This window comes from Lissotriton helveticus, chromosome 11, assembly GCF_964261635.1.
Source record: "Lissotriton helveticus chromosome 11, aLisHel1.1, whole genome shotgun sequence".
Taxonomy (NCBI): Eukaryota; Metazoa; Chordata; class Amphibia; order Caudata; family Salamandridae; genus Lissotriton; species Lissotriton helveticus.
Genome location: NC_136072.1, coordinates 1,004,146,964 through 1,004,168,650, shown reverse-complemented (window position 1 = coordinate 1,004,168,650; position 21,687 = coordinate 1,004,146,964). Strand labels below are relative to the sequence as shown.

General features: G+C 47.3%; 1 protein-coding gene across 10 annotated transcripts in view; it reads left to right on the top strand.

The window, feature by feature from the left end:
• The window catches only part of ACACB (acetyl-CoA carboxylase beta), a 2,338,068-nt gene that overhangs the window by 1,659,548 nt on the left and 656,833 nt on the right, over positions 1-21,687 (top strand). For all 10 annotated transcript variants that reach the window (XM_078667379.1, XM_078667377.1, XM_078667383.1 and 7 more), the window contains one exon: positions 7,169-7,438. In XM_078667379.1, coding sequence (XP_078523505.1) covers positions 7,169-7,438 — 270 coding nt within the window. The remainder of the gene's footprint in view (positions 1-7,168; positions 7,439-21,687) is intronic.

The following is a 21,687-nucleotide window of genomic DNA, read 5'->3' as shown; positions in this document are numbered from 1 at the left end:
ACATGTATGGCATAATGGTGCAGAAAACTCTACCCTGCCAAGTTGTGAAAACCTATCCTGGCTGATGAATAAGTAATGCCATCTAGAGTACATAAACAATACTTGCTAAAAATACAAACAATGCATAGATGATTTTTTAATGCAACATTCCCTGGTTGCACTGCTCACTCTCAGGTTCCAGAAGGGATGGAGTGTGAACAGGCTTGTGCAGCACAGTTAGGAACTACCTGCACCTACTGCCATTACTGTTCGCCCATTTACAGTCAGATCGTGCTTACCTACTTGTGGCAAAAAATTTGCTTCTTGCCTTTAATGATTGCTCAAATACTGACTTGCACAGTCAACACAGAGCTTGTAAATCTGTCCTATTCAGCCCCAAAACTCAACTGGCTGTAGAATAAGTTATGCCACCTAGGGTGCATAACTAGTAATATTAAATCTACAAACAGTGAACGTATAAAGTTTATGCCCAAATTGCAATGCTATAGCGCTTACCTGGATGGCTAATTACTGAAGTAGTTAACCTTGCAAGTCTCAAAATCAAAAATAAGACCAGTGCAGCTGGAGCGCTGCTTCAAATGGGATTAAGAGGCAGACATCGGTGCAGAATCCTGTCCAACATTTAAAGGCATTCCATTCTGATAGATACATCTGCCCATGTGGATTCCTCACCTTGTGAATATCCCCCTGCGTCAGCAACGTTCGGAAATTTTCTTCGTAGCACGCCGACGTGGACGACGTCACAGGAGTACGACCTCGCGCGTGACTCCATCTGACGTCACCGACTCCTTATCAGGCCCACGCCGGCGTGATGACGTCAGTTCCCTTTTTTCCGCGTCTTTGACGCTAACGGTTTTTGGGATCTTCTGCGATACTTTGTATTCTTCTACTGTTACAGTGTTGCTGTTTTTCCTTTAATTCTTCTTCTTTCATCGAAGATGTCGTCGAGGAAGACAGGCTTCAAGCAACGTGGGTCTTGCGCTCGAATGATGTCAATCACCGATCCGCATGGCGACTGCTTGTGGTGTCTTGGATCAGACCACGACGTTAAGAACTGTCGGTCTTGTTTTAAAATGAACCCTAAGGCACTACGAGAACGTGAGGCAAAACTTCTTCTTGCGAAGATAAAAGGAAGAGAGACTGGGAGATCTTCGAGGTCGACGTCGAGACGCTCGAAGTCGAGGCAAAAATCTCGTTTGAAGTCGAGGTCGGCGTCGAGGTCGAGATCCAGAGCGAGGTCGAGGTCCGGAGCGAGGTCGAGGTCCAGGGAGAGATCGAGGTCTGGATCCAAATCGGCTTCAGGTCACGCTTCGAGCTCCTCGAAGAGGAAACACAAGAGGAGGAAGCACAGCTCTAGACATCATTCGGGGAAGGAGTCCTCGGATTCGAAGAAGAAGTCTCGTAAACATCATAAGGACTTCGTTTCTCCTTCTCCTGCTCAGTCTCTCGGATGTTCTCCGGCTCCGGAACAAGAACCGGATCTGATGTCTCATCATTCTTCGGAGCATGAGGAAGAGGAGGAGGTAGTTCCTAAAACTCCAACTCCGATGGAAACTCCTGTGGATCAGGAAGGTCAGAATGAGCCTATGTCGGAACATCCTCCTTCAGATCATCCGGTAGGTTCGTACCCTCCTTTTCCTGGTCCTGGACAGGACCCCTCGCATTTCCTTAATGCAATGTTTGGAGTTTACTCCAGAGCAATGTACCCCGCTGGAGCACCTGTTGGTCCCATGGGTCCATTAGCTTTCAACTTGGGCATTCCTCAATCTTACGCCCCAGCTCCATTTGTGCCATTTATGCCGGCGCCTCTTACACCTTGGCTCGGTGCGGCTCCACCGAGGTCTTCGACTCCGCATTCGGCTTCGCCGACTCCGGATCGACCTCGTAGTTTGGATCGAGGTACCACGCCAGTCCGTGAGTCTCGTCTTCCAGTTACCCCAGCTCCTCGCTCGACGTCGGAACCGGCTCCGTCGGAGTCGTTACCGGATTCGTCGACTTCGGTTCGTGTGGAGTGGTCGAGACGCAGGGCTCAGCGTCTCTTGGAAGAGAAAAGAGGTGAAGATTCTGATGTGGAAGAGGGTGAGCTTCTTGATCATGATGATTATTTTGAAGACCTACAGAATGCTAGTGGTCTGGAGCTCTCTCCTGAGTGGGGTTTGCCTTCAGTTTCTGATGCACCATCCAAGGAAGTGGCACCCTACCATGTTGTTATTAGGAAGGCTGCAGATCTTCTCAACTTAACTTTGCCTACTGTTGAGTACAAGCCCAACATCCTTACAGAGGTTTTGCACTCTCCTTCTTCTATTGTTGAACCTACACTGCCGTTCACTGATGCCTTAACTGATCCGATAAAGGAGGTCTGGAAGAGACCATTGACTGCTCCTGCTGTTTCTAGGTCTGTTGCAAGACGCTACAGAGTGGCTCCTGGTGACCCTGAATTTCTCTCTTCGCATCCTTCTCCGGAGAGTCTGGTGGTGCAGGCTGCATGTTCTAACAGGTCTGCAGGTTCGTTTCCTCAGGTACCAGCAGACAAAGACTCAAAAAAATTGGATCAGTCTGCAAAGAAGATTTTCTCTTCCGGCAGCATGGCCCTAAAATCCACTAATGCTACTTGTCTTTTGGGTAGATATGTCCATGCACTGATGGATTCTGTGAAGCAATTGTCATCTAAGCTTCCAGAGGAGGATAGAAAGAACTTTAATGAAGTGGTCTCCGATACTCAGGCTGCGGCACGCATGGTTATTCAGAGTGGCATGGACACAGTTGATTCTGTTGCCAGGATTATGGGCTCTACTGTTGCAACCAGGAGAGCCGCATGGCTAAAATCCTCGGATTTTTCTGCAGATGTGCAATCCACGTTGCTAGACCTACCTTTTGATGGGACTGGTCTTTTTGGGAAAAAGGCGGATGTCGCACTGGAGAGATTTAAAGATAGCCGGGCTACTGCAAGGTCTTTGGGTCTCCAGATGAGAGGATCGACAACTAGGAAGTTTAGAGGCTTCGGTAGATCTTCTTTTCGTCCCTTCAGGCAGGGCCAACAGCAACAGCAACAGCAGCAGAACCCTCTATACAAGTCCTATAGAGGTAGACAGAAAGGTTGTGGACGTGGGCGTCAAGTCTCTTCCTCCTCCACTTCCTCCAATAATGCCCAACCCCCACCCGCATCAGCAAAGCAGCCCTAGATCCACCATTCTGGATCATGTGGGTCCGGTAGGGGGTCGGCTTACTCATTTTCTACGAGATTGGGAATCGGTTACATCAGATCTTTGGGTTCTCAATCTCGTAGAAAATGGGTATGCACTTCCTTTTCAGGAGTTCCCTCCCAATTACCCTCCTTGCCAAGGCTATTGTTCGGAGGACCACCTGCTTCTCCTGCAGGAAGAAGTCCTGGCTCTGTTCCGAAAGGGTGCAATAGAGGTGGTTCCAGAGCAGGAGAGGGGTCAGGGATGCTACTCCCGGTATTTCCTGATACCCAAGAAGGATGGCAGGCTTCAACCAATCCTGGATCTCAGGATTTTGAACCTCTATCTCAAACAGGAGAAGTTCAAAATGCTCACCCTTGCTCAGGTTCTTCAAGCGCTGATGGAAGAAGACTGGATGGTGTCGATCGACTTGCAGGATGCGTATTTTCACATCGCAATCCTGAAGTCGCACAGGATGTATCTCCGTTTTACGGTGGGATCGCAGCATTACCAGTTTGCGGTCCTTCCTTTTGGACTTACTACTGCGCCTCGAGTTTTCACCAAGGTGATGGCGGTGGTGGCTGCACATCTCAGAAGGTCGGGGATTCCTGTTTTCCCCTACCTGGACGACTGGCTAATCAAAGCAGAGTCGCCGGAGAAGGTGCTCCATCATCTGCAAGAAACAACTCTGTTGTTACACAGGTTGGGATTTTCAATAAATGTGCCCAAGTCTCACCTGGTGCCCTCCCAGCGCAACCTGTTCATAGGTGCGGTACTGGACACTACTGTGTGTCGTGCATTCCCTCCTCCTCAAAGGATTCGCGACATACAGGAAATGATTCCTTTATTCTACAATGGAGCGGTTGTTCCAGTCCTGAAGGTCCTTCGTCTGCTTGGTCTGATGGCTTCTTGCATTCTGTTGGTCAACCATGCACGCTGGCACATGAGGGCACTCCAGTGGTGCCTCCGCAGGCAGTGGTATCAGCACAACGGAGATCTCAGGGAGTCAGTGAGGATCTCCAGAGAAGCTGCAGCGGATCTATCTTGGTGGGGCGTGGAAGACAATCTGTCTCAAGGAAAGCCTTTCCAACTGCCTCCATCGGTTGCCACAGTGATCACGGATGCCTCCACTCTAGGGTGGGGTGCTCATCTGGGGGATCTGGAGGTCAAGGGTCTTTGGTCTCCAGAGGAAAGGTTGCTTCATATCAACCTTCTATAGTTACGGGCGATACGTTTGGCGCTCTAGGCCTTCCTCCCTTCCCTTCGCGGTCAGTCAGTTCAAGTCCTGACGGACAACACGACCGCGATGTGGTACATCAACAAACAGGGAGGAGTAGGGTCGCAGTGTCTCTGCAGAGAGGCTCTGCGTCTCTGATCCTGGGTTCAGGACCACCAGATTTGTCTAATGGCAAATCATCTGGCCGGAGTTCTGAACTTTCGTGCAGACGTTCTCAGTCGGCAGTTCTCTGCCGATCACGTGTGGAGGCTTCACCCGGAGGTTGTTCACGACATCTTTCAGATGTAGGGGACTCCTCGGGTGGACCTATTCGCCACTCACGAGAACGCTCATTGCCTGTCATTCTGCAGTCTCCAGTATCCGATGCAAGGAGCTTTGGGGGACGCGTTTCAGTTGAATTGGGGCTCTCAACTCCTTTACGCGTTTCCTCCCATACCTTTGATTCCTCGGGTTCTGAGGAAGATTCGCCAAGACCGGGCCCAAGTCATATTGATCGCCCCGGATTGGCCAAGAAGGGTGTGGTACACAGATCTTCTCCACCTCTCCTCTCACCCGCCGCTCCGTCTCCCTCACAGGGCAGACCTCCTCTCTCAGATGGAGGGGCAGGTTCTACACCCCCACCTCCAGACATTACACCTTCATGCCTGGAGATTGAGCGGGGCAACTTGAGTTCTTTTTCTCTCCCTCACGATGTGGTGGATGTCATTCTTTCTGCCAGGCGTGACTCCACTAAGTCCATTTATTCATATAGGTGGTCAAAATTTGTCTCTTGGTGTAGGGAGAGAGATGTTGACCCTTTGAAGGCTCATTTGTCTGACATTTTGCAGTTTGCTCTTTCTCTGGCGCAGCAAGGATTTGCTGTTGCCACAGTCAAGGGGTATCTTTCAGCCTTATCGGCATTTCTCTGTTTGCCGGATCAGCCCTCTCTTTTTAAGTCTCCAGTGGTTTTGAGATTTTTGAAGGGACTCATTAATAAGTTCCCTCCTACTCCTTTTGTGGTTCCTCATTGGGATTTGAATCTTGTGCTGACCTTTTTGATGGGTTCTCCCTTCGAACCTTTGCACAAGTGTCCCATGAGACTTCTTTCTTTTAAAACGGTTTTCCTCGTTGCAATCACCTCGGCAAGGAGGGTAAGTGAGCTTCAGGCTCTTAGTTCCAAGCCCCCATTCCTGTCCATTCATGCTGAAAGGATGGTTCTTAGGACCAGGGCTGCTTTTCTGCCTAAGGTGGTAACTCCCTTCCATCTTGGACAATCCATTACCCTTCCTACCTTCTATCCTCCCCCTCACCCTTCTAAGGAGGAAGAGAGACTGCATCGCCTGGACCCTAAGAGGGCGGTGTCTTTCTATCTGGACAGAACTAAAGACTTCCGGATGGATGACCAGCTGTTTGTTGGTTTTGCTGGCTGCAGGAAGGGCAGAGCGGTGCACAAGCGCACACTTTCCAGGTGGATAATCCTGTGCATCAAGATTTTCTACTCCTTGGCGGGTAAGGACCCTCCTGAGGGTATTAGAGCACATTCAACTAGAGCAAAGTCTGCACATCTGCTTTGTCTAGAGGTGTTCCTGTTGAGGACATTTGCAGGGCTGCGACTTGGCCCTCCCTCCACACTTTCGTGAAGCATTACTGCTTGGATTCCGAGATGAGGAGGGACGGCCACTTCGCGCGTTCTGTCCTCCAAGATTTCCTGGTATAGCAGAGTGGACACCCTCCTCCGGGAGTGGGGACTGCTGTGGGACTCTATTCACAAGGTGAGGAATCCACACGGCAGATGTATCTATCAGAAGAACAAGTTACTTACCTTCGGTAATGCTTTTTCTGGTAGATACAATATCTGCCTGTGGATTCCTCACATGCCCACCCGCCTCCCCGTTGTCCACTCTGTTATACCTGGTCTTTATGTATATATGTTTGCTGCTATTGTGTTATTTCTACTGCACACTTTGTGTGCGTATTTGATTTGTATGTACTGTGTACACTGTATATTTGCATATTTGCGGAAAAAAGGGCGGAACTGACGTCATCACGCCGGCGTGGGCCTGATAAGGAGTCGGTGACGTCAGACGGAGTCACGCGCGAGGTCGTACTCCTGTGACGTCGTCCACGTCGGCGTGCTACGAAGAAAATTTCCGAACGTTTCTGACGCAGGGGGATATTCACAAGGTGAGGAATCCACAGGCAGATATTGTATCTACCAGAAAAAGCGTTACCGAAGGTAAGTAACTTGTTCTTCTTGACTCTGTATCCCGAGCCCTCTTCATTCAGGGTAATCCTGAGACTCCATATTAGTCATCTGGATGTTGAACCTGTGCTTCTGTTCTTCAAGTTATTCCCCCATCCTCTGTGGAAGGCAGTGATGGCAACATTAACATCATTGTGTTCCGTGTAAAAAAGCAAGTAGATGGTAGGTCAGACCAGCTGTGTCTGAGTCAGATCGCAAATCTCTCACTTCATTGTCTTTTTACTGTAAGACACAGACTTAAAGGCAGGCATACTAAGCAAACATATTCCCTTCAAAGAAAAGAATGTTACTCAGGTTGCCAATGTTATCCCTTTGAACAGATTGAAACAATAGGATTGCTAACTCCAGGTAGGACAGAAAATGGATGACACGTTGTGATAATATTCTAGCTGTGATCAGTTCCATAATTTCAGAATACTATTTATGGAAATGTTACAGCCTAATGCAGTCTTTAACAAACTACTCTAAAAAGAGTATTATATTCTGCCTTCTCTGTTATTTTCTTAGGTTGGCATGGTGGCTTTCAAGATGAAGCTGAACACCCCAGAATACCCCAAAGGGCGGGAGATTATCGTAATCAGCAATGACATAACATATAAAATTGGATCATTTGGGCCACAGGAGGACCTCCTTTTCCTGAGGGCTTCAGAGCTGGCAAGGGCGGAAGGTATTCCACGAATCTACATTGCAGCTAATAGTGGAGCTCGCATTGGTCTTGCAGAAGAGTTGCGGCATATGTTTCAAGTGGCCTGGAATGATCCTACTGATCCCTACAAGGTTTGTTATGATTTGGCCAAAATGTCACTCATGCAATAAAAAGTGGATCTAATCTTTAGCTTACAAATCTTCCTTAATGCAGTTTAGAATTGTATTGTTTTCTAATGTAATTGCATTTACATAGTTCTTACTACCCCTGACGAGGCATCAAAGTGATTTTTCGGTGAGTAGCACGCTACTCCGGAACACATGAAGGATTAGTGGTGAATTAGTATAGTTAAATATGAAAGTAATTTGAGTGGTGGATATGTTAGTCAATTATTTGGATTCAGAAGGATAGTGGAGGGATAGAAGAGGGAAAAAGGTTTGCATTTATATAGCGCTTGCTGTATAATGATGTGGTGAAGAGATAGAAGAGTCGATAGAGAGGGATAGAAGGATAGTGAAGGGATAGAAGAGGTAAGGATTTAGAACTTTGTTCTTCTGGTTTGGTTTTGGAGCTCATAGCAGTAGGAGGAGGCTTGGGATGAGTCAAAGGGAGGTGGCGGGGAAAGAGTCAGAGGGAAGTGTTTAGAAAGACTTGTTTTGGGATATCGGAATAGTAAAAGAGGTATGAGAGTGGTAGAGGAGGGAAGATCTAGTAAGGGTAGAGGATATATTGATAGAGGTACAGGGTGAGAAATAGGGTAGTGCATTGGTTATGCTAAATTAGAAGAAAAGTAATAAATATATAGATCCATAAGTACATGGAAGGTATATAGATGCATAAAGGAAGATAGTATATGTAGATTAAAGATGCATTAAATAAACTTCAGTTTTGAAGTGTTTTTGTACTTTAAATTGATATTTATTTATTTATTTTTTGTAATTCAGTAGTGAAGCAATTCTAGATAGTTATGATCAGATATACTTATTTATGCAGTCACTTATATACATGTTCAAAACATAGATTAATGTAACTATGCGTAATGTGTGCATTTGTTAAGCAGAACTAGCGAATATCTATATTTTATAAAAAACAATTATTGTACTCATTGATACAAAACAGTACACATATATAGGTTCTATACTACAAGTAAATGCTTATATACAGAGGGATATGCTGTATATTTCTGTTTGTGTATGGTGGTTATGTGGCAAAGAGACAATTCTTGTAGTTTTCTTAAGATAAGATGTTTATCCGTGGATCTTATTTTGGGGGGTAAAGAGTTCCATCGTTTGGCTGCTTGAACAGAGAAGGGTGTGCCACCGATGTTTGTTTACAAGTACGTTGGGATTTGTAGAGCAGAGGTTCCTTTGATGAATGTGTTTGGTGATTTTATTCCTCTTGAACAGCGTTCCTATTCCATGTATCACTTTGTGAGTGATACAAAGCAGCTTGAACATGGATCGTCTGGCAACCGGTAACCAATACAGGGCTTTCAAGGCAGGGGAGATGTGGTTTTGCGGTTTTATACGTAAGAGTAGTCTGGCAGACGTTTCCTGAATCTGCTGTAGTCTTTTCCTGGTTGGTAAAGGTGATCTGTGGTTGAGGCTATTGGCGTAATCGAGTTTGGACAAAACATGGGAGATTGTAGCCCGGCCCTTGTGTGGAAATCCCAAGTGAGGGAAGATTTGTCGCAGAGTTAATGATATGTATGAAGCATCCTAAACAGGGAGAAGTGAGCTCTCTCTTTTTTTCACCGTGTTAATTGGGTTAGGAGTAATCTTTCTGTCATATACTGTTTTACAATGGAGGGTTAAGCAATTTCTGATTTTTCATTTGATAACTTTATTTCAGTCATAGACCATAAACGTGCAAGTAAAACACATACACAAACGCACAATCAATAAAACAAAAAATAAATAACAGATCAGTATTAAAATGGATTAAACTAGATGGTTATCAAGACTTAAAAAGTTAAAATTCGTATTTAAACACGAGAATTTATCCAAAACTTTTCCTTCTACGCCACATGCCAAATAGAAAGCGAGATACAGAAAAACCGATGGGGGGGGTGAGTATCGTATGTTAAAACCCTACATGCCAGACTACAATATCTGAACACTAGATTCCTGCATATCGGAATCAGCCAGCATTTCCTTATAACTTCATACGCAGGGCAAAAAAAACATTATATGGCGAACATCTTCACACTTATAGTTACATGCCGGGCAGGCAATATTTTTTGATTTTGCCCATTTGCAAGTAAATGCTCTGAGTGGTAGACTGCCGTGCCTTAGCTGGATGTAGAGCTTCCTCGCAAGGGGTGGATAGATTACATTTAAGAATTCCTCTGCTCGCAATTCAGATTTCACCAGGAGTAACTGCTGAAAGTCTTCCTAGGAAACCTGAACTCTGTAAGGCTAATGAATACTGCTGCCTCAGCTGACTTTTGAGTTCCAATTTGGATATCCCCGGGCAACACACCTCCGGGGTCTCCTAGAGCTCAGGCAAACCAATCCGAATACTAAGAGACTTGATGTGGTGCAGCCACGGAATGTTCTTGCCTTTTAGAAGAGCCCAGACCTCTATAAATTCCTCTCTGTATGGAGCTAGTTCGGGCACTGACCAAAGTCTCTTCCAATAGAGCAAGGGCCGTGCTGATACTAATTCTTCTATAGATTCCATCCCCAGGTCAAGTCGTAGAGGAATGAGTGGTGTACTAGGTGGAAACCCCAAAACGCTCCTCATAAAGCCCTGCTCGATACTCAGGAGATTAGATATATTTTTGTGACCCCAAAGTTCTGCACCGTACGTTGAGGCCATTCTTGCTTGTAGTCGGTATATTTCAATGACCGGGGCTGACCGCTTGGGATCCGAAATTCTGTGGACTTTGCTAATGCCCCCCATTACTTGGGATAACCTAAGGGCTGATTTGGAGATTTGGGAACCCCAGTCAAAATTTTCCGTCAAGGTAATGCCCAGATAAACAAAGGTCTTAACTCTCTCTAGGGCAGAACCATTGAGAATTGGGTTCGGGCGTGTCTGCTTTGGGGGATTGAAAATCATGAACTTGGTCTTGTCCAAGTTAATCTCCAGTCCCCGTGAAGCACAGAATGCTGAAAAGCCATCCAGGGTGCGCTGGATGCCCGATGATGTTTTAGATAACAACAAGGTGTCATCCGCAAGCATCAGAGCGGGCACTCGCCTGCTGGCCAGCCTAGGGGCGTCTTTGTCATTTACACCAATTAAATGGCCGACAAGGCCATTGATGTAAAGACAAAATAGCGTTGGTGCCATGAGTTTCCACAGTTTTTCCCTTGGGACTAGTTTGAAGGCGGCCCGCAGGTCAACGAAGATGAGATAGAGGCTTCCACCCTCCATTCTCACCGTCTTCCAGAATAAGACCTGTAGCCGAAATATTTGATCCAGAGTGGAAATACCCGTCCTAAACCCTGCCTGGAGTGTGGTTAGTATTTCATTTTCTTCCATCCACCCCCGGATCCTATCTAGAACGATCCTGCCCATTAGTTTCTGTGTGGTGTCTATGAGACTAAACGCCTATAGTTTGATGGTGTTAATGGGCAGCCTTTCTTAAAAATGGGAACGATCTCGGCACCGAGCCAAGTATCTGGTGGGTCGATTCCCCTAAGAATTGCATTAAATAAAACAACCAGATACGGTGCCCTTATTTCGGGTTGGGATCGGAATAAATCCCCGGGGATTTTATCTAGGCCGGGGGCATTGTTTGGTATTAGTCTTGCTATTGCAGACTCGACCTCCTTCAGGGTGATTTCTTCATTCTAGATGATACACGTCCCCAAGAAACCGGGGGTCCAGCCTCCGATCACCATCCAAAGACCCAGCCAGTCGATGCTCGTGGCTGGGTCCCGAGACAGGGATCAGGGGGCATGCCACAGTTTCCCTTGGCACCACCGGTGTATGCTCCTGGAGAGGATCGGGATTGGGAGGGAGTATAGTCTCTTCACCCGAATTGGCGTATAGCGCACCGAAGTGCGTTTCCCACACTGCGGGTGCCATTCCTCCCCCGCCCACACCAGAACTCACAATAGTCCAAAACGATTTGGAGTCCCTGCGTGAGAGTGCAGATCTAAGCTCCTCCCATCTGCTCTCCTCCCATTGCTTCTTTCCCCTGATAATAGCCTTTTTATAGTCCAGGCGGAATTTCTTAATATTAATTCTGTCTTTAGTTTTTATTGCAGAAAGCAAATCTTTTTTTGATTTCCTACAGGCAACGTCATACCAGGGATGTGTCCTGGCATGGTGGGCTTTTCCCTTCCCATGGGACTAAACACATCCACAAGCCTGACAGCCAGCTGTTTATGAATTTCCAAAGCTCTACCCTGGGAGTCTAAATCCAAATTGTTAATGGCTATATCCCCCATATCTATTAGCAACAGTATTGCTATCTGGTAGATTTCAGCAAGTTTAATGGGGGAGTCCTGGAGGTAGGGCCATTTTACCCTCCGCCTGTTATTAGAAATCAAAAGTGGCAACAATGGACCATTAGACATAGGAGCAGGGTTTTAGACATAGGAGCAGGGTTTGTTAGCCCAAAACTCCCAGGTTTGAGTGTTAGGACAAGGGCATTGTGATCGCTGTCTTGCCGTGGGTGGACCCTAAATTCCAACAATTTGTCCCAATGCCTAGCTTCCATCATAATATAATCGATGATAGAAGTTTGCCCCAGTCTATTTAACGGGACTGATCCCGGTTTGTCGTGCTCCAATCTCCCATTACACGCCCGCAAAGACGTTGAGAGGGAGAAGGATTTAATTTGAAGGACCAGTGGGGTCCATGCTCTGACAGTCGGGATTTGCGGATCGGGGACATGCCAGAACCGGTCCTCTTCGTCCGGTTCTCCCGCTTCAAAAGTCACGAGGGGCTCAAACTGGCAGTTGAAGTCGCCACCCACTATTAGGGCGACTGAAGGATCGAGAGACTGGATAACCTGCTTTAATGTTTCAATAGTATCTGATTCTTGGCTACTCCTGAGTGGTCTTGAATAGATGTTTTATATGGCCACCTGGGGCCTATCTTGAGGTGTTAAAAGCACACATTGGACATCAAGAGAGTTAGTTGGTATTTGAACTGCCTGGACACCCAAGTGCGTGCCCACCCATATTGACAAGCCACCCGAGGGTCTCCCCCTACCCCTAGTTGTCGCCAGGACATCAAAAGTGGCAAAGCCGGTCCTTGCGCACTCCTCCAGTGCCCATGTTTCCTGCAACAGGCAAATGTCATGCATTGTCAAAAGAGACTAGCTTAAATATGACCAATATTGTTAGGACTCTGATTAGATTTGTCATGGGCACCTCGTTGGTGCCCATGACAAATCTAATCAGAGTCCTAACAATATTGGTCATATTTAAGCTAGTCTCTTTTGATAACACATATAAACCACGGGGACTCGGACTAGCTTTCTAGTCGTCTCTCTCTCTCTTGAAACGCGCAAATGTCATGCATTGCCATAAAAGAGCCCCATTCAGTTAAAGCCAGTTTGTTTTTCATCCCAGCCAAATTCCAGGACAATATTTGTATACCTCTATCGACTGAGCTGGTGTTGATTGATGGTTCGCCCTTACTTTGGTCAGGCCCAGTACTACAAAATAAGATCTTGGGTTCTGGTGGCTTTTCCCTTGCCTCCCCTATTAGCATTTACTCGGGGGAAGCACAATCCTCCACTTGCATAGTACCTGCCCCTGATTCCATCCCACCATCTGTGGTGTTAATATATGTTATGTTCTCAGGGGTACTACCATCATCATTGCCCCCCAATGTCCCTATTTGGGTACCCAGACTGCTACGTATTTGGGCAAAGAACTCTGCCACACAGGGCGTCAATCAACCCGTTCCAGCATGCTATACCTATTTATTTGTGGAAATAATTAAAGTAAGGGGGTATACGGCTGACAGCCCTCCCAAGATGTTGCTCCTTGTTGGGTTCTGGATGGTAAAATGTTCCAGCCCCCCTCTTGTCACATACCTCTATTCTGTCCAGTCCTCCGAATGGGAGTAGGATAGAAATATGACAAGTGTAGGGGGAAAATTTGGGTGTTAGACCAGGATGGCGACCTGCTGCAGATATATTCTACAGAACGTGGGTCCCTAAAGTTAATCACCACACAGTTCCCCACAATAATTTTAGGTCCAGTCCCAATCCAGTCTACTCTTCTAACACACAATATTTCGCCGGAGACGTTAGGGGGGAGAGGCCTGTTGGAATTAAGCCATTGTATGCATTTGTTTTTTAATTCAAAATAATCCTCACTTTTTCCCTGGCTTAAAGGGGGAACCCCAGCAAGGACCACAGCGTATGGTGAAGACTCAGGAGGGAGATCAAGGGTGGGCAGAACAGCTAGAGAACCCTCCTCTGTACTATTTCTGCTCGCTTGGGCTTGCTGGTTCAATGGGTTTGCTCTGAATTCAGTGGTCCTCCTCGACACTGTGGTATTTCCAGCGTCTACTTTTCCAACCCTAGGCAAAGGTAAAATAGAGTCAGGGGTAGAATTACCAGTTACCCTAGCCGGTACAGCTGGTATATTTTTACTGGATGGTGGAATTTTAGGGTTGGAAGTGGAAGTGGGCTTAATAGTTGTAGGATTCCCCGATGGACTAATCGTCTGGGTTCTCCCTAGGCCTATATTATTAATGGTGGTAACTAATCTATCAAGCCTAGATGTCAGTGGTTTAAAATATGAACCAATAATCTGTTCCATATGAGCTTCGAAATCAGATAAAAGATGAGTGACCCAAACAGGAGTTCCCACATTGGGCAGAAAAGGACCAACAACATCCTATGCACAGTCAGGTAGAGTCGTGGGTCTTTTGGCTGATTTTCTTTTTTATTTTCTTACTTCTCGGTCGGGGTTTAGGGGCTTTACTTGCTACATGGTGTGAAGGGGAATTAGCAACCTCTGGGGAATCATTTACATCAAGAACAATCTGTGCACAGGGCAACTCTGCAAAAGAGCAAATAAGGGAAGAGCTAAAATCAGGGGGATTAACAGTAACAGCTGAAAAGTCCCCAATAGACTGGAGAGGCGGGATGGCTGGAGTAATCGATAATCGCATCTCCGTATTTTTAATTTCGATAACTAATGTATCATTTTCAGCATTAAAGTATTTTGGTTTTCTCAAATTGAGACAGCTAAGAGTACTGAATCTACTGAGAGAGGTGCAGATTTTCAGACAAATATGCATTCAGAAGCTACTCTGGTCTTTTGATTTCCCATGAACTGTTTACTCTATTCAAGTGATCTATGAGAGTGTGAAACATTTCATTGTTCAAAATGTAATCAGATTCGTGATTAATTTACGTTGTGCAGAAGTATTATCAAGGGTATTAAAACCTTTCCATATTGACTTTTCAATGCAACGTCACCCAAATGTATGACAGAATTCATGTCGCTATGTGTTTTATACTCTGCTTCAAACTCTACTTCTCTGTGGACATCTTATCGGTGAATAGTTTATTAGGTGTAACACTTATATAGTAAACTGATTGAAGCAGTGGGATCAAATGTTCCTCTCTGGCGGACCTCATCGATGTCACCATCAAAGGAAAATGAACAATTGATGGACAGAATGCAGAACAATGTCATACATTCACCCAATAAAAGAGATTAGGGGCTAAATCCATTCCAGTTTGAACCCATCCATATACAAATCAGTCTTGACCCTGCGCCCAATGGGAACAGTCCAGCCCGAACTAACAGGCCAGGTCCTCCCTGGACTGGAAACAAGCATCCTAGGACTGGTTTCGGGGTTTCACCCCTCATCAGCCAGGATAGCTTGACTCCAGTAGTATGGAGAGCATGGGACCCACGTACGGGAATACCCGGGTGACAAATGCAAAAAGAACAATTGATTGACAGAATGAAGAACAATCTAATACATTCACCCCAGTACAGAGATATGGGCCTAAATCCATCGTTTGTTTGCTCACCATGCCATTCCAGTTTGAACCCAGCCATATGCAAATCAGTCTTAACCCTGCGCCCAATATCAACAGTCCAGCCGAACTGCCAGGTCAGGTCCTCACTCGACTAGAAAGAAACATCCTAGGACCGGTATCCGGGTGGCATGGTGAGCAAACGAATGATGGATTTAACCCAGATCTCTTGACTGGGGTGAATGTTTAGATTGTTTCTGCATTCCGTCCATCAATTGTTTGTTTTTGCTTCCTTGCCCTAAGTGTGCCTGTTATGTCCAGACGTGGGTCCTGGGCTTTCTGTGCCACTGGATTCAAGCTATCCTGGCTGATATGGGGTGATACCCAGAAACCGGTCTTATTATGCTTGTTTCTGGTCCAGGGAAAACTTGGCTTGGTAGTTCGGGCTGGACTGTTCCCATGAGGCACAGGGTCAAGACTGATTTGCATATGGCCATGTCTAAATTGGGGTGACATGGTGAGCAAATGAATGATGGATTTAACCCAGATCTCTTGACTGGGGGTGAATGTTTTGATTTGTTCTGCATTCCGTCCATCAATTGTGTGTCTTTTGCTTCTTCACCAGAAAAGGAAACAACAAAATCTTTGCCATTGTGAAGGATTTCACCTCACGATGTCTGCCTCCAATTCAATCACCCCGTTTTAGGACCTTTGCAACAATCTCTCTGAATACTTCAGCAACATAATCCCCACCATTTACAGCATCTTCAGCCGAGAACCGGACACAAGGGACCTTGCTATGCACCTCTCGATTGTATCCAAAGAACCAATGCTAATCAAATGGCCCCACCCCAGAAGACAACCGCCGCCGCAATGAAGTTTACCCGCTTAGGGGCCTCATCGGACCCCTGTCCCCTTTACACCTACTACAGAGAACTGCAACCTATCAACGCCATGCTCACACTTATGCGGAATGTGTCCTCCTCTTCTAACCCCTTCCCAGACACTTGGAAACACTTAACTGTCCTTCCTTTTCTGTAAACACCCTCAGTGAACCCTTCTACCCTTGTAGACCACAGACTGATTTTTCTCCTACCATTACTGCTGAAGGAAGTAGAGAAAATCACCAACAGATGGCGCACCAAATACCTCAGTAACCACCAACACCTCAACACCATTCAGTCTGGTATTAGACCTAATCTCTGCCCGAAAACTGTCGTCATCGCCACCACAGATAACATCTGCATGACTCTGGACATTGAAAACACAGCGATCCTCATCCTCCTGGACATCTCCTCAGTGTTTAACACAGCTTTCCATCCCATCCTCATCCAGTGCCTGCACGACACTGGAATCAAAGTACATGCACTCCAATGGATCTGCTCTCTCCTGACAAGATGGACCCAGTCAGTTAGCCTGGCAATGTAGACCTGCGAAGTTCCACAATGATCCTCCCAGGATCCCTAGCATCATCAACGCATACATGATCCCTCAAGTCAGCATCACCCACTCACCACATCAATGTCCTCTCCTCTGCCGATGGGATGCAACTCATTCTCTCCCTCACGGACAAGACGCCCAGTTGTCGGATCAAGTTCAATGCCTTTATGACTTAAAACTCCCACTGGATGAAAACCAAGTGCCTGAAGCTGAACTCTGACAAGGCAGAAATTGTGATCTTCAATAAGAGCACTTCACCTTGGGACTCCTCCAGGTGTTAGAGCTAGAACCGACACAGCTCCCCCGACACCTGTGCCAAGAAGTTTGGGATTGTCATTGGCAGGAACTTTGACTTTTGATAAATACATCTGCTGTGTGGATTCCTCACCTTGTGAATATCCCCCTTGCGTCAGCAACATTCAGAAATTCTTTTTGTAGCTTCGCGCCGACGTGGACTTGGACGTCATAGAGACACGGCATCCCACGCCGGCGTGATGACATCAGTTCCCTTTTTTCCACATCATCGACGCTAACGGTTTCGGGATACTCAGTAGCTTTTGGTAACTCTGTTACTTTTTTCTTCGTTTCTTTATTCTCGTGCCTCTTTGTCTCCCTATAATGTCGACAAAGAAGACTGGATTTAAGCACTGCAGGGAGTGCGGGAAAATGATGTCCGTTACGGACCCACACCAGGACTGTATTTGGTGTTTAAGCTCCGACCACGACGTGGATGGATGTTCGTCGTGCCAAAAAATGAACCCAAAGGCCCTGCGAGAGAGGGAGACCAAACTTCTTGTGGCGAAGCTGAAAACCGATAAAGGAAAGAAGTCTTCAAGATCCCGCTCGAGGAAGTAGAGGTCAAGGTCAAAATCAAGATCAAGATCTCGAGAGGCATCGGCTTCGAAGTCTTCGTCGGATCATGCTTCGAGGTCGCATAAGAAGCACAAGAAAAGGAGGCATGAGTCTCGACATCATTCGGGTGAGAAGTCGGGCTCGAAGTTGAGATCGCCCAAGAAGATTAGATCGAAGGCGATCCCACCGCAAGAGACTTCGGATCGGGAAGGTGAAGCCTCGCCTTCGGAGTCACAAGTTCAATCTCCGACTCCGATTTCCAATCCGACTCCGACTCCGTCTCTGGCTCAAGAGGAGGTGGAGGAAGTTCCTAATGAGGAAGAAGAATCGGCGCCTGTGGAAGAGCCGGATTCGAATCTGCCTCGAGATCAGCCTGAGGGTGATCATCTACCTTTTCCTGCACCAGGTCAGGATCCATCAGCGTTCCTGAACGCTATGTATGGGGTGTTCTCGAGATCATGGTACCCCTCTGGTGCACCCTCGGGTCCCATGGGTCCAATGCAATTTAATTTGGGTGTTCCACACTCTTATGCCCCGGCACCTTTCATGCGGTATATGCCAGCCCCGACGCCGCTGTGGCAGTACCCAGCTCCGCCGAGGTCGACGCCGACTCGACCGAAGTCGACGACTCCGGTACCGGCGTCGCCCGCTCCAAGCAGGTCATTGGAACATCCATCTAAGCCTTCGGATTCTGTACCGACGTCGGCTCCGGCTCCGTCGGAGTCGGTGGTGGATCCGACTGCAACCCGTGTAAAAGAGAGATCCAGGAGGGAAGCACAACGCCTCCTGAAGGAACGGAGGTATTGCGAGTCTCACCCAGACTTGGAAGAAGGTGAACTGGATGAGGATTGTTTCGAAGAGCTGGCTGATGCTAGTGGCCTTGATTTTTCCCCAGAGTGGGAATTGCCATCAGGTCCGGATACGCCTTCAAAGGATGTCCAACCTTATCACGTGGTAATGGGGGAGGCAGCAGGACTTTTAGGTTTGACATTACCAACTGTTGAGTTTAAGTCAAATCTGCTTACAGAAGTACTCCATTCACCTAGCTCAGCTGTGGAACCGTTACTCCCATTTAATGAGGCATTGACTGAACCTATTATGGAGGTATGGAAAAAGCCTCTTTCTGCTCCTGCTGTCTCAAAAAGTGTCGCGAGGAGATATAGGGTGGCTCCCGAAGACCCTGCCCTTTTGTCATCTCACCCTTCTCCTGAAAGCCTGGTGATTTAGGCTGGGTGCTCTAAAAAGTCGGTTGGTGCTTTTCCCCAAGTGCCTGGTGACAAGGAGGCCAAGAAGCAGGATCAAGTGGCCAAGAAAACTTTCTCCTCCGCAAGTATGGCATTAAAGTCAACGAATGCCACTTGTCTCATGGGGAGGTATGTACACGCACTTATGGACTCAATGCGTTTGTTGATTCCAAAAGTTCCAGAGGACTGCAGGGGTGACTTTGAGGAGGTATTATCTGATACTCAAGCGGCAGCTCGTCAAGTTATCTAGAGCGGTTTAGATACTGCAGATTCTGTGGCACGGATCATGGGCACTGCAGTTGCCACAAGAAGATCAGCTTGGCTGAAATCCTCGGATTTTTCTATGGATGTGCAATCTGCATTGTTAGATCTACCATTTGATGGAGTTGGACTCTTTGGCAAGAAGGCAGATACCGCCTTAGAGAGATTTAAAGACAGCAGAGCAACTGCTAGATCTCATGGTCTTCAAGTAAGAGGTTCAACGACCAGAAAGTTCAGAGGTTTTGGACGCTCTTCTTTTCGTACCTATAGACAAGGTCATCAGCAGCAACAACAGCAGCAGCAGCAAAATACCTTGTATAGGTCATACAGGGGAAAGCAAAGGGCACGTCCTCGAGGGCGTCAAGCCTCTTCCTCCTCCACCTCCTCCAACCCCCCAGCCACAGAAAAGCAGTCCTAGATCCGCCATTCAGGATCATGTGGGTCCGGTGGGGGGTCGGCTTACCCACTTTCTACGGGATTGGGAATCGGTTACATCAGATCTTTGAGTTCTCAATCTCGTAGAAAATGGGTATGCCCTTCCCTTTCGGGAATTCCCTCCCAATTACCCTCCTTGTTAAGGTTTTTGAATCGAGGAACATATGTTATTTCTGCAGGAGGAAGTGCAGACATTGTTAAGAAAGGGTGCGATAGAGGTGGTCCCAGAGCAGGAAAGGGGTCATGGATGCTACTCCCGGTATTTCCTGATTCCCAAGAAGGATGGCAGACTTCGTCCAATCCTGGATCTCAGGATCTTGAATCTCTATCTGAAACAGGAGAAATTCAAGATGCTCACCCTTGCTCAGGTTCTTCAGGCGCTTCTGAAAGAAGACTGGATGGTGTCACTCGACTTGCAGGATGCGTATTTTCACATCCCAATCCTGAAGTCGCACAGGAAGTATCTCCGTTTTACGGTGGGATCGCAGCACTATCAGTTTGCGGTCCTTCCGTTTGGGCTTACTACTGCGCCTCGAGTCTTCACCAAGGTGATGGCAGTGGTGGCGGCACATCTCAGAAGGTCGGGGATTCCAGTATTCCCCTATCTGGACGACTGGCTGATCAAAGCAGAGTCGTCAGAGAGAGTGCTTCATCATCTGCAAGAGACAACCCAGTTGTTGTACAGGTTGGGTTTTTCAAAAAATGTACCCAAGTCTCACCTGGTGCCCTCCCAGGTCAACCTGTTCATAGGTGCTGTACTGGACACAACTGTATGTCGCGCATTCCCTCCTCCTCAAAGGATTTACGACATACAGGAAATGATTCTTTAATTTTACAATGGAGCGGTCGTTCCAGTCCTGAAGGTCCTTCGCCTGCTCGGTCTGATGTCTTCATGCATTCTGTTGGTCAACCATGCACACTGGCACATGAGGGCACTCCACTGAATCCAGAGAAGCTGCAGCGGATTTATCTTGGTGGGGCGTGGAAGGCAACCTGTCCCAGGGAAAGCCTTTTCAGTTGCCTCCTCCGGTGGCCACAGTGATAACGGATGCATCCACTCTAGGGTGGGGTGCTCATCTGGGGGATCTGGAGGTCAAGGGTCTTTGGTCTCCAGAGGAAAGGTTGCTTCACATCAACCTTCTAGAATATGGGCGATACGTTTGGCGCTCAAGGCCTTCCTCCCTTCCCTTCGCGGTCGTTCGGTCCAGGTCCTGACGGACAACACGACCACGATGTGGTACATCAACAAACAGGGAGGAGTGGGGTCTCAGTGTCTCTGCAGAGAGGCTCTGCGTCTCTGGTCCTGGGTTCAGGACCATCAGATTTGTCTGATGGCAAATCATCTGTCCGGAGTTCTGAACGTTCATGCAGACAGTCTCAGTCGGCAGTTCTCCGCCGACCACGAGTGGAGGCTTCACACGGAGGTGGTTCGGCACGTCTTTCGGATGTGGGGGACTCCTCGGGTCGACCTGTTCGCCACTCGCGAGAATGCTCACTGCCTGTCATTCTGCAGTCTCCAGTTTCTGATGCAAGGAGCCTTGGGGGATGCGTTTCAGTTGAGTTGGGGAAATCAACTCCTTTACGCGTTTCCTCCCATACCTTTGATTCCTCGGGTTCTGAGGAAGATTCGCCAAGACCGGGCCCAAGTCATATTGGTCGCCCCGGACTGGCCAAGAAGGGTGTGGTATACAGATCTTCTCCACCTCTCCTCTTACCCGCCGCTCCGTCCCCCTCTCAGGGCAGACCTCCTCTCTCAGATGGAGGGGCAGGTTCTACACCCCCACCTCCAGACATTACACCTTCATGCCTGGAGATTGAACGGGGCAACCTGAATTCCTTTTCCCTCCCGCCTGATGTGGTGGATGTCATCTTGTCGGCCAGGCGTGACTCCACTAAGTCCATCTATTCTTATAGATGGTCAAAATTTGTCACTTGGTGTGGGGGGAAATCTATTGACCCTTTGAGAGCTCATTTGTCTGATGTTCTCCAGTTTGCCCTTTCTCTGGCGCAGCAAGGGCTTGCTGTTGCCACAGTGAAGGGCTATCTTTCTGCGCTGTCAGCATTTCTCTGCTTGCCTGACCAGCCGTCTCTTTTTAAATCTCCTGTAGTTTTAATATTTTTGACGGGCCTCACAAATAAGTTCCCTCCTACTCCTTTTATTGTGCCTCAGTGGGACTTAAATCTTGTTTTGACCTTTTTGATGGGTGCTCCCTTTGAGCCTCTTCACAAATGTCCTATG